This window comes from Callithrix jacchus, chromosome 10 (genome assembly GCF_049354715.1).
Source record: "Callithrix jacchus isolate 240 chromosome 10, calJac240_pri, whole genome shotgun sequence".
Lineage (NCBI taxonomy): Eukaryota > Metazoa > Chordata > Mammalia > Primates > Cebidae > Callithrix > Callithrix jacchus.
In genome coordinates, this window is record NC_133511.1 from 73,814,477 (window position 1) to 73,828,639 (window position 14,163).

Below are 14,163 nucleotides of genomic sequence, written 5' to 3' on the forward strand. Positions count from 1 at the left end.
CGCCAGCACCTGTTGTGTTTTAACTTTTTAGTAATAGCCATTCTGACCAGTATGAGATGATATCTCATTGCGGTTTTGATTTGCATTTCTCTGACGATTAGTGATATTGAGCATTTTTTTTTTTCGTGTTGATCAGCCACTTGTCTTGTACATTTCTGATGGCACTGCAAATTATTACATTCACTTTGGACATATATTTGGCAGTGTCATCTAAAGATGAATGTCACATGCCCTACGATTCAGCAGTTTCATTCCCGCATATATCCAACAGAAATTCATACATATATATACCAACAGACACACACAAGAAAGTTCATAGCATTATAATTAAGAGCCAAAAACTGGAAATAATCCAAATGTTCACCAACAGTAAAATGGACACATTGTGGTTTAGTGAAATGACAGAACATTATACTACAAAGAAAATTAATGAATCACTGCAATAATAGGAGTAAATCTCAAAAACATAACGGAGAGTAGAGAAAGCAAACTCAAAAGAATATGTATTATATATTCCCACTTATATAAAGTTTAAAAACAGACAAAAGTCATTTATGAAATTAGAATCCAGATAGTGGTGACCTTTGGGAGGAGAAAAAGTAGTGACTGGTAGAGGGCATGGGAAGGGTTCCAGAATTCCAAAGTGTTCTGTTTCTTGATCTCAGTGATGGTGACACCAGCAATACATGCTTTGTGAAAGTCATCGCACTGCTCACTCATGATTTCTACACCTTGCCAACGAATATCACACTGGAAAACAATTTATGTGAGTGGAATTCCTTACAAAGAAAATTATAATTAATTTCTTCTAAATGTAGAAGGAATGAGGAAAATAGAAAAATCACCATTCTAGATAAATAATAATTGTTGTAAACAAGACCCACCAATAGATGCCGAAGTTAATGGGAGAAATTTTAAGACAAATCAGGGCATTTGCATAGTCTCAGAGTATCTCCCCCAAAATATGTATTAATTACAAAAGGAAAATTGTAACTTCACAGTGGAGAAGCCTGGCAGACCCCACTTTAACAAAGTGACCAAAGTTAACGTTTCCAATAAGAGTGTATATAACATCATCACCTCCTAATATGATGCACTGAGAAGGACACGTCACCTCTGTAGCTTTTTTCCCAAAAATGCATAACTTCAAAACATCAGACAAATCAAAATTGAGGATCATTTTGCAGTTTACCTGACCAGTACTTTTCAAAGAAGTCAAGGTCAGGTAGGAAGACAAGGAAAGATAAAGGGAATGTCTGTCACAGATTGAAGACTAAGAAGACATGACAGTTATATGCACAGTGGGAGCCTGGATTAGATTCTGGAACATAAAAGGAACATTCATGTAAAACTGGTGAAATCCAAATAATGTCTGTAATTAAGCTCATAGCAGTAAACCAGTGCCAATTGCTTAGTTTTAATAACTGTACTATGTTTCTGTATGATGTTAACATAAGTAGAATCTGGGTGAATCATATACAGGAACAGAAGCTTCTTTATAGTTTTTTGTTTCTGTTTTTTAAAGATGAGATCTCACTATGTTGTCCAGGTTGGACTCAAATACTTGGGCTCAAGAGATCCTCTCACCTCAGCCTCCTGGTAGCTAGGACTACAGGCATGTGATACTGTACCAGAATCTGTCTGTGGTATTTTTGAAACTTTTCTGTGAGTCTACAATAATTTTAAATTAAAAATAATTGTAATACAAATATACTTAACACTACTGAACTGTACACTTAAGTGATTAAGATTTAAATTTTGTGTTTATACCATAATTTAAATTGTTTACATTATTAAAATATATGTACTTTATTATGTATTATATATTAAAATATATCACTGTCACCCCAAGGCACAAGCAAAGATACATTGCAGTCTGAGGAAGGGTAAAAGAAAAACTATCTTCTCTCCCCTGAAATAGGGGCAGGAAAAAGTTCTGGGCCCAGGATCACGCACCAATACCATTAGATGTCTCCTATTCTTAGGGCAGGGTCAAGGTGGCCCCTACTTCTGAAACTCAGGGTCATAGCACCTGCCTAAGACTAATAATGCATAAGAATGACCAAAAAATCCCCTTTTCCCACCCCTAATCAGTCTAGGAAACACCAAGTAATAAGCAAAAGAAATCCATTACTAGGAGAGAAGTAAAATCACTTAAAAGGCCTTACTCCTGAGACTAAAGTCATAGCACTCACCTAAGATTAAGAATTGTTAAAGCCAAAAAAGAAAACCCCTTTTTCTTCTCACACTTTAATGAGCCTATGAATCACCAGAGGATCTTTTGAAAATGAAGAATCAAATTCAGTAGGTCTGGAGTGGGCCTTGAGAGTCTGCATTTTTAGCAAGCCCCCAGTTGACGCCAGTATGGCTGGTCCACAAACCACATACTGAGTAGCACACTTCTAAAGAATTTTACTGTTGACCAAGAGAATCCCTGCTGGCTTGAATGACCCCAGCCCTTCCTCCAAAAAAACTTTTTGCAAAGAAAGGTACAGAAAGAACATAACTTGTTCAAATGTGAGAAATAATCAAAAGAGAATCAGCATGATATTGAAGCAGAGACTATAAGAAAAAAAAGTTTCAGGGAGGAAATAGCATATTAAGAATAGTAACTATATAAATGTAGCTATGAAGGCAATAAAAATTGTGGCCAAAAAAGAAAAGCCAAAAATTTTAAATGCTTTTGGAAGAACTTCTCCTCTAAAATAAGTGTACAAAGCATAAATATAAGCATTGAGGAAATATATAGTTTAAAAAATGAAAGTTAGAAAATACTAGCTACCAGAGTTCAGAAAAGATATAGACTAATAAATGAAATTATTACTACAATGGTGTCCCTATCAGATCATTAAAGAGGAGAACATAGTTCTTTTTTTCGAAGTAATTATGAAGTTATTACTTACACCATTGTTAAAGTACACAGATACAGGGGTGATACAAATGCAAAGCTCAGAGACTGGTCACAATGCACGGGTTGACACAGATGTCTTACCTACATTTCCTGCACGCTCCTCTCTTTCATGGTTTTAATTGGGACACCATTTTAGTAATGATTCCTGTTTGCCAAAACATAGCGACAAATAGAAAATAAAATCAAGAAAAATAAAACAGAAAATAAAAGGTTTACATGACTACAGACTTATAGACTTGGAAAGCACACCAAGAAAATCCGATGTATATAACTGATCTCTTTGAAGAAGAAATACAAAATTATATATGTATGCATACATTTAGGTTTTAAAGGCTCTTGCTATGTTGCCCAGGCTGTCCTCCAACTCCTAAACTCAGGTAATCCTCCCATTTCAGCCTCCAGAGTGCTGAAATTACAGGCAAGTAATGCCACCACATCCAGCAAAATTATTTTTTAAAATTCAAGAAGGCCAGACGTGGTGGCTCATGCTTGTAATCCCAGCACTTTGGGAGGCTGAGGCGAGTGAATCACCTGAGCTCAGGAGTTCAAGACCAGCCTGAACAACATGGTGAAACCCTGTCTCTACTAAGAAATGCAAAAATTAGCTGGACGTGGTGGCAGTCGCCTATAATTCCAGCTACTCAGGAGGCTGAAGCAGGAGAATTGTTTGAACCCAGGAGGCAGAGATTGCAGTGAGATGAGATTATAAGTCTAGAATTTACAGATAAACAAAATCTGCACCAAAAAATAAGTTAAAGGTACAGTGATTAGAAAAGAAGAAATTAAGCTGTCATTATTTGCAGACAGCATAATATGTCAATATAAGATCCAAAAAGTCTGCTCTTAAACTATTAAAATACAAATAAATTTGGGAAAGTCACAGTCTACAAGATCAATATACAAAAAATTATATTAAATTGATAAAAAGCTAACTGCAAAAACAGAAAGAAAATAAAAAGTTATGAATAGCACTTAGAATTGTATTAAATATCACAAAAAGATATGAACTACAAAATATTGCTGTGAGACATCAAATGTATATAAAAATAGAACTATATGCAATCAATGTGCATGGACTAGAAGGATCAATATTATAAAATTGTCGAGCCCCCTAAATTTGACCTATAGATTGCATGCAATTTTAATCAAAACTCTAAAATTCCAACATTTTTCTTAGAAATTGACAAATTGCTTCTAAAATTTAAGTGTAGATGCAAAGGACCTAAAATAGCCACAGAAATCCAGAAGAAAAGTAATTGTTCTTCCACTACCAGGTGGCAATACTTATTACAAAACTACTATAATAAAAACTGCATGGTATTTGCCATGAGAATATACAAATAGATCAATGGAAAAGAATAGAGAGATCAGAACAGACTTATGTACACTTGATTTATGATGAAGATGATACTGCAGAACTGTGGAGAAAGGCTGATCTCTTGAATAAATAGTATTAGATCACCTGATTATCATTACTGGGAAAAAATTAAAACTTTATCCATCTCATACCATACACAAAAGTTAATTTCTAGTGGTTTACAAGACTCAATATATTAAGTAATGCAATAAGGTTTCTGGAAGCTTATGTAGAAGATTCTTTTATATTCTTAGGATAGAAAAATGTCTTAAACAGAAAATAAAATTATTGATCATAAAAGAAAAAAACGAATAAATTAAGAACTGCTTTATATCAAAAGGCATCAAAAGACTGGGGAAAAAAAGCCAAAAAAAATTAAAAGAGATATGTCTAACACATATAACTAATAAAGTTAATCATATTTTTATTAACTAAGTTCATACTTTATTCAGATTTTCTTAGTTTTTTAAGAGCAATTTTAGGTTTAAAGAAAAATCGAGCAGAAAATACAGAATTCCACATATAATCAACAATACTGTATTATGTGCTTAAAAAATTATAAGAGCTTAAATTTCATCTTGAGTGCTTATCCAAAAAAAAGAAAAAAGGACACAGGAAAACTTTTGGAGGTGATTGTGATGTCTATTACCTTGATTGTGTTGATGGTTTCACAGATGTGTGCATATGTACAAATTCATCAAATTTTATATATTAAATTTGCACAATTTATTGTATCATTAATTCAACTAATTATACCTCAATAATCTGTTTTTTTTTAAAGTACAGAAAGTTGATATATACCCTCTCCACCACCACCACCCCCTCACACTTTCCCATATTAACATCTTGCATTAGTGTGATACATTTGTGATAATTGATGAACAAATTTTGATACACTATTATTAACTACAAGCCATAGTTTACATTAGGATTCACTCTTTGCATTGTACAGCTCTATGGGTTTTGAAAACTTATGACTCCATCATTATAATATCAAACAATAGTTTTACTATCCGAAAGTGCCTGTGCCTCCTCCTAGTTATCCCTCTCCGACTCTCTTTGAACCCCTGGTAACCACTGATTTTTTTACTGTCTCCACAGTTTTACCTTTTTTATAATATCACATATTTGGATTTATACAGCATGTAGTCTTTTCAGACTGGCTTCTTTCACTTAGTAGTTGCATTTAAGGCTCCTCTATATCTTTTCGTGTCTTAATTGCTCATTTCTTTTTATCACTGAGTAATATTCCATTATGTGGATGTACCACAGTTTGCTTATCCATCATCTATTGAAGGACATCTTGGTTGCTTCAAAATTTGGACAATTATGAATAAAGCTGTTAGAAATATTCATGTGTAGATTTTTATGTGGACATAAGTTTCCAACTCACTTGGGTAAATATCTAGGAGCATGATTGTTAGATCTTACATATGGTAAAACTATGTATAGTTTTGTAAGAAACCGACAAATTGTCTTTCAAAGTGGCTATACCATTTTGCATCCTGACTAGCAATGAATAAAGCTCCCATTACTCCACATCCTAACGAGCTCCAGGATTTGGGATGTTAGCCATTCTAACAGTAGTGTCACGGTATCTTATTGTGGTTTTAATTTGCAATTCCCTAATGACATATGAAGTTGAATGTCTTTTCAAATGTTTATTTGCCATCTGTGTATCTTCTTTAATAAGCTGTCTGTTCAGATCTTTTTACTCCCTTTTTAAGTAGACTGTTTTCTTATTATTGAGTTTTAAGAGCTATTTGTATATTTTTTTAAACAAGTCTTTTATCAGATGTGTGTTTGCAAATATTTTCTCCCAGTCTTTGGCTTATCTTTTCATTCTTTTTACAGTGTCTTTCACAGAGCAGAAGTTTTTTATTTTAATGAAGCCAACTAGTTAATTTTTTTTCATGAATCATGCTTTTGGTGTTATCTAAAAAGTCATCACCAAACTCAAGATCACCTAAATTTTCTCCTATATTATCTTCTAGCAGTTTACATTAGTACTTTTGCATTTTACATCTAGATTCATGTTTTGCATGTGAATGTCCGGTTGTTTCAGTATCATTTGTTGAAAATAGTATTCTTTTTCCATATTAAATTGCTTTTGCTCCGTTGTCTAAGATCAATTGACTATATTTGTGTAAGTTTATTTCTGGTTCTCTATTCTCTTCCAGTGATTTCTCTATTATTTTAGCAATACCACTGTCTTACTGTAGCTTTATAGAAGGAAGAAGCTGGATAGCAGCAGTCCTCCAACTTCATTCTTCTTCAAAATTTTATTAGCAATTCTGAGTCTTTTGCCTTTCCACATAATCAGAGTCAGTTTATCAATGTCCACAAAGTTATTTCCTGGGCTCTTGATTGGGATTGCATTGAATCTATAGATCAAGTTGGGGCAAACTGACATCTTTAACAATATTGAGTCTTCCTATGAATGAACATGGAAAATCTTCCCATTCATTCACAGCTTCTTTGATTTCTTTCCTCAGAGTGTCATCATTTTCCTCATAGAGATCTTGTACATATTTAATTAGGTTTATATGTAAGTATTTTTTTGGTGCTAAGGTAAATGGTGTTGTGTTCATTGCTGGTGTATAAGAAAGCAATAGAATTTTGCATATTAGCCTTGTATCCTTCAACCTTACTATAAGTACTTACTAGTTCCAGAGGGTTTTTTAAAAATCAATTCTTTGACATTTTCTACATAGACAATTTTGACATCTGTGAACAAAGACAGGTTATTTCTTCCCTCCCAATCCCTATATCTATTTCCTTTTCTTCTTTTTTTAACTTTAAGTTCAGGGGCATATGTGCAGGTTTGTTACATAGGTAAACTTGTGTCAAGGGGTTTGTTGTACAGATTATTTCATCAGCCAGGTATTGAAGCTACTGCCCATTAGTTATTTTTCCTGATGCTCCCACCCTTCAGCCTTTGATAGGCCCCAATGTGTGTTGTTCCCCTCTATGTGTCCATGTGTTCTCATCATTTAACTCCCACTTATAAGTGAGAACATGTGGTATTTGGTTGCCTGTTCCTGCATTAATTTGCTAAGGATAACGGCCTCCAGCTCTATTCATGTCCCTGCAAAGGACAGGATCTCAATCTTTTTTATGACTGCATCCTTTTCTTCCTTTATTGCATTGCTAGGATGTCCAGCACAAATTTGAATAGGAGTGGTCAGAAAAGGCATCCTTGCCTTGTTCCTGATCTTATGGAGAAACATCCACTTTCTCTATACAATTAAGTATAATTTTAGCCATAGGGCTTTTGTAAATGTTGTCTATCAAACTGAGGAAGTTCCCCTCTATTCCTAATTTATTGAGGGTTTTTATCATAAATAGATGTGGGAAATGTTTTCTGCATCTATTGATATGATCATATGATTTTACTTCTTTAGTCTGTTGATGTGGTAAATTACATTAACTTTTAAATGTTGATCTAGCCTTACATACCGGAAATAAATCCCATTTGGTCATAATATGCAACTGTTTTATACACTGTTGAATTCAATTTGCTCATATTTGGTTGAGGATTTTTGCATATATGTTCATGAGAGATATTGTCAACAACATTTTTAAATGAATAAAAAACATAGTCAATTCACCAAAAGGTGTGTCTAAATAGCCAATTAAGGTATTTATAGACAACCTCATTACTCATAGAAAAAATGCAAATTAAAACCATGATTAGAGGCCATTATATACCCACAAGAATAAAGTGAAAAGATTGACAGTACTAAGTGTCAGCAAGGATTTGGAATAATGGGCACTCTTACTATTTATTAGAGAAGATTAATACAACCACTTTGAAAATTGTTTACTTTTATCTTCTAAGGCTGAAAGTATATATACACTTTGACCAAGAAATTCCAGTTCTAGGTATATCAACACAAATGAGTATATATGTGCAGAGAAAGACATTTGAAAAGATTATAGCAACATTATGTTTAACATATAAAAACTAGATTTTGAGGGAAAGAGGCCAAGACACAATAGAACATTTATGTACATTTTTTAAATGAGAGAAAACTAAACAGTTTATGTATGTAAATGCTTGCCCAAAACCTGGGAAACAACAAGAGCTCTAAAATGTGTTAGCTTTTATTATTGTCATTGTTTCTGCTACTGTAGTAGCAGCAGGAGTATCCTTAGAATTTCCCTAAATTATAAATCTTACAATTTTCATTTTACAAAGTTTTTAAAACTAATGCTTGGAAAAGATAAGTTGGGCAAAGGTATATAGCTAGAAAATGGCAGATCCAGTATTTAGATCCAATATTTAGAACCAGGTTTATTAGAACCAGTGTTCCTAATCTTTCTGGTAAACCACCGTGATTCTCACATCAATGATATTTTATGCATATTCAACTAGCAATAATGACTATTAAGTAATTTATATTTATTATTCTAGCCCATAAAAGGGTTATGTTATTTCTTGCATAATTTCAATATGCTTATAACACTAATACAAGTTACTGTGTTACATCTGCTTTTGTTGCCTGTGAAATCCACAGTCAAGCACTATTTTCGTCTGGTGGAGCCTTGGTATGTAACTCCAAATTTATCCTTTCCCTCTCCCAATTACCCACATCCATGTATCAAAATCTTTAATCATGTAAAGTTACCTTCATTTCAGATTGAGGACAAAGAGGTCCCTAAACATTTATACATTCAATAAACCTTTACTACACACTATTGTATGCCAGGATTTTGCACAGGTCTGGACATATCATGATGAATTCAAAATGCATAAACCTTGCCTTTCTTAGGTGTCTGTATCCCTGTAGCTCTAGGCTTTAAAAAGAATTTGTGGAATGTTTCCAGAAGCCCTCTATGAAATAAGCAGGAAATAGTTTATTGAATATGAAAGTGTCAAATGTCAGAACAAAATGGTTGGTCATTAACATTAACATGTTAATGATAATGAGGAGCTATGGAAACTGTACTCTATACTGTAGGAAGTTATAAACAGCCTCTGGTGAAGGCACTTGAGACCTTGGTGGTGCATGGGGCTGTTCCTAAGAACTCACTGCACATTTATCCAGGTCCTATGGTAATGTCATCTGATCCTCTCTAATCTAATTCTCTTTTCTATTCGTTCTTTGTCCTTCACTCCTTCTAGTACCCATTAGTCTGATTCTCCTCTCTCCATCCTTTTTAACTCCATCTTTCCCCATGTTCCTGTCCCCTCACCCCTTCATTCCTCCAACCTTTCAGCACAATTGTCCCCATTTCTCTGCTTCCCATCCCACTGCACCTAACTTTCTCGTCCGGTTCCTCACTCCCTCTGCCTTTTCCAGTAGAAGCCTCCTTTTGTGTTCCTGCTTTATTATCTTTGCCCACAAGAGGACATTTTTGCTTCTCTTTCTGTCCACGACTCAAGCTGGTTTTAACAGAAAATGAATTCTGGCTCTGGGATTTCTTTTCATTTGAATGTGCTATCTTGAATGACACCTCGTTCATCTGAATACCTTTTGCCAGAGTCTTTACTTTAGCTTTATACAGGGAGAATTCCAAATCCCAGGTCCTCTTCTGTTTTATAGATTCCCACTGTTCTTTAAAATGCTTCAGATCCTGTGCTATACAGGGAGAAATTCTGAAGCAGAACTTGAGCTCCAAGTTGGAGATGCTGTCTTTTTTCGATATGTCCAATAAAAACTGCATGGTAAGGGTCATCTCATCATTTCCTTCCTGCTTTTTTACCTCCAGCAGCCTTTGCACTTCTCTGCCGGACTCTTTCCCCAGCTGGCTTTGGTCCTTTTTCACCAAGAAGGACATGGCATAAAAAAACTCCTGGAAGCTGATGTGGCGGAAGCTATAGAACTTCTTGATGGCACGTCCCAGCTGGTAGTCATTGCTACTCAGGAAAGCGGCAAGCCTGGGGCCATCTAAATTATGTTTCCTGAGCTCATCTTCTTCAAATAGGAACCTCTGGTGCTGAATCCCTTCAGCAGCCAGGGAGCACAGACTCATCAGGACCCTGTGCCGAGAAAACTCAGAGCAGTCCCCATCGTCATCGGGCAGCAGGAAGGTGGAGACGTAGGCCATGAAGATGTCAGTGCTGTTTCTGGGTGTCTCTAAGACAGCTTCACCTTTCTCCATCTGCTCCTTCAGCCAGGAGCAGACCATCCAGCAAATCCCTGGAACCTGACATGCTTTGTAGAGAATGTCATTTTTTTGTACAATTTCGAAGGCGTGGTCAGCTTGCTTCTCATCCGTGAAATAGGAGCTGAAGTACCTCCCCCTCTCCTCCTCAGAGAAGCCTAGGATATGGACATGGCGTGCTTGTTTCAGCAAGGGTCCCAGATTCCTCAAAGCCAGGGGCCGGGTGGTGATGAGAAGGGAGCAGGTGGGGAGTATACATCTCCTAATTAGAAGGTGCAGGAGGCTCTCCTTGGAACTCAAACCCCTCTTCAACTTTTCTTCAAAGGGCCTCTGCAGCTCATCAAAGCCATCCAGGATGAACAGGAGCCGCTCTGGCTGCCTCAGAATCTCTGTGACAGGGGCTTGATTGTCCCCGCAGCACCAGAAAAGGAGTTCCTCCAGTTTGCTCTCCAGCAGCAGGACCACTTCTTTGCAGCTTACATAAAAGACATAATCAAACTGGCCTGGGTACAGAGTACCGGTGGCCCAGTCCAACACCATTTTTCTGGAGAGAGTCGTCTTTCCAGTGCCAGCAGACCCCTCTAGCACAACTAAGGATGGGGCCAGGGAGGGCTTTTCCCCCGAGTCAAATAGAGCCTCCACCACGATAGAGTCCAGCTCCTGCTCCAGGGTGATGGGACAGGCAGGTGACTCTGGGCTCTCTGCGCTGGGCTTGGCCACCAGGAGCACCTGGTTGTATCTGCCGTTGACTCCCACTTCCTGCCACTCCTCTAGGCAGCGCACATGTTCTCGGTATATTTCTCTGTAATCTGAGCCAAACAAATGGGATGTTACATGGTAAAATGAGAATGTTAAAAGGCAAAATGGCTACTCCAAACTGACTCTGCTCTTTACTCTTCTTTATGCTCTCCAGCTTGGATCTCCCTGAGATTATAGTACTGGCTTCATGGGGAGGGGCCGCTGTATGTGTGTATGAGCGTGTGTTTGCAGGCACAGTAGGCACATGCACATCTGTATGAGTGCGCAAGGGTGTGTTCTGTGTGTGCGGATATTTGTGCACGAGTGCTGGTATCCACATGCACCCATGGAATGTGCTCATGGACATTCATGTACTGTAGTGCAGGGAAGGCATGTCAGTGTGCATCTGCAAGTGTGTGTCTGTAAGAATACATGTAAATGCAAAATGCCTGTCTGAGAATGCATGAATGAATGTTCGTATGAAATGTCTCCATGTGAAGAGGTGAGGACAGAGAGAGGAGAAAGGAAAGGGAAGCCTGAAAACGAGGAAGTGATAAGAGGCTTGATACAGTGTGGATGTTTTTCCCCTTTAAATTTCAGGTTGAAAGTAATCCCCAATGTTGGAGGTGGGGCCCTAGTGGGAGACGTTTTGGTCATGGAGGCAAATCCCTCATGAATGTCTTGGAGCCCTTCCCACAGTAACGAGTGAGTTCTTGCTCTATTAGCTACACAAGAGCTGGTTGTTTAACAGCTGGCGCATCCTCCCCTCTTTCTTCCTCCCTCTCTTGCCATGAGACACACCAGCTCTGCCCTCACCTCCTTCCATAACTGAAAGCTTCCTGAAGCCTCACCAGAAGCAGATGTTGACGCTATGACTCTTGTACCACCTGCCAAACCACGAGCCAAATAAACCTCTTTTCTTTATAAATTACCCAGTTCTCAGATATTCCTTTATAGCAACACAAAAGAGACTAAGACGAGCCTGATCTTGGGAAAGGACAAGCCAAATGCTAAAGATAAACCAGCTTCTCAGCAAGAGCCATCACTCTGGGTCCATGAAACCCTCCCATTTGTATATAGCAGAGGAGCTTTCAGGCATGAAAGTAGCCTCTGGGAGGGCACACAGGCACTGAAAGATTCCTCCCTCCCCACAGTCACTCACAAGAAGGCCCAGGCATTCTGTAGTGTGGTTCCTTGAGAGATTGGGGCACAGAAGACTTGGAAGCAGCCTGAACTGCCTGTCAGGAAACAGCCAGGGATAAGTCTGACCCTACATCCTGATGCCATTTCTTCTGGTTAGTGGAGATCCTTTCACCAATACCCACCGAGTCTCTGAGCCCCTTTCTTCAAACTCTCCCCTTCTCTGCCACTGCAACTGGAGGTAGGAGGTGGGGAAGAAAGACTAGTGTTTTCTTTAATAAATCCCCAGCTTTGGCTCAAGCCCCCTCCTGACAGTTGTTGGAACCCTCAGGTGGAGATCATCAAGGACTCTGGGGCATTGGGGACTAGAGGGCAAGGTGACAGAAGGCATAAGTTACAGGCTACAGCTCTGGAAATGCCATGGGGTAAGGTGTGCCCTCCCCTTTCCCCCTCCACACTCACCATGCAGACAAATGTGGCTGAGCTGGTCCACAAGTTCCAACAGGTTCATGGCCTTTAAGCCCTCAAACACAACTTTCACAGCCTCCTTTTCTCCATACTTTGCAATCAGTAATTCTGCCAGGTCCACCGCAATCAGGCCCTCCAACTCCCCTCTGGCCAGTGGGGCCTGGCACTCAGACAGGGTCATATCCCGTAAGTAGAACTTTAACTTCTTGAAATCCTTCTCCTCAAGGTCACTCAAGGCCCAGAGCAATGCGTTCCGAGGGTTTCTGGCCATGGCCATGGTGATCTGGGGTAAGGACAGAGTCCACACCAGCAGACCAGTGATGTGGAGAAGGAAGCAAAAGGAAAGGTTCACTGCTGAGAGGCCCACCCTGCTTTCTGGGTCTTGGCAAGCTGCAGAGTGAAGGCCAGGGAGATGAAATATTCCGGCAAAGCTCCAAGAAAAATGAGCAGATGAAACAGCCGGGGAATTTTCCTAGTTATTCCCCTCTGCCTCTTTGCCAGGTGATATGTGACTGTGTTTACAAATGGGTAGGGAGGCATGTGGGTGTGTTAATCTCTCAATCTCTTTTTCTCTCTCCCCCAAACTATCTCTGCCTCTCCCGCTCTCTCACTCTTCCCTTCCTCTTTCACTCTCACATACATTCTTTATTAGGCTCTGTATGCCTCCTTAGACAGATGGATGAAGAAATAAAACTTTAAGTCATTTATTTATTTATTTTTTGGAGACGGAGTCTCACTCTGTTGCCCAGGCTGGGGTACAGTGGTACAATCTCAGCTCACTGCAAAATCCATCTCTCACATTCAAACAATTCTGCCTCAGCCTCACAAGCAGCTGGAATTACAGGTGTCTACCACCATGCCCAGCTCATTTTTGTATTTTTAATAGAGATGGGGTTTCACTATGTTGGCCAGGGTAGTCTCAAATTCCTGACCCCAGATGATCCACCCACCCTGGCCTCCCAAAGAGCTGGGATTACAAGCATGAGCTACCATGCCTGGCCAAGTTTTAAGTTTTAAAAGTAGATCTGTTGGCTGGGCACGGTGGCTCACACTTGTAATCCCAGCACTTTGGGAGTCTGAGGTGAACAGATCACAAGGTCAAGAGATCGAGATCAACCTGGCCAACATGGTGAAACCCCATCTCTTCTAAAAATTAAAAAAAAAAAAAATTAACTGAGTGTGGTGGCGTGTGCCTATAGTTCCAGCTACTCAGAAGGCTGAGGCAGGAGAATAATTTTAACCTGGGAAATGGAGGTTTTAGTGAGCCAGATCTTGCCACTGCGCTCCAGCTTGGCAACAGAGCGAGATTCCATCTCAAAAAACAAAAAAAGTGAATCCGTCCCTGGCTGCATGAACCTATAGAGAACTGGAGCACATTTAGTGGAACTGCTGTGGTAAGGCACTTTCTACACTCAACCCATTGGCCTCATATGTCAGC

At 38.6% G+C, this 14,163-nt stretch overlaps 1 protein-coding gene across 1 annotated transcript; it reads right to left on the reverse strand.

The window, feature by feature from the left end:
• Positions 1-8,026: 8,026 nt before the first annotated feature.
• On the reverse strand, positions 8,027-13,124 carry NLRP10 (NLR family pyrin domain containing 10). Its single transcript, XM_002755010.6, has 2 exons — positions 12,720-13,124; positions 8,027-11,188 (listed from the first exon to the last, which is right to left on the reverse strand). The coding sequence occupies exons 1-2, from the start codon at positions 13,000-13,002 to the stop codon at positions 9,432-9,434; spliced, it is 2,040 nt and encodes a 679-aa protein (XP_002755056.3). The 5' UTR covers positions 13,003-13,124; the 3' UTR covers positions 8,027-9,431.
• Positions 13,125-14,163: the final 1,039 nt, after the last annotated feature.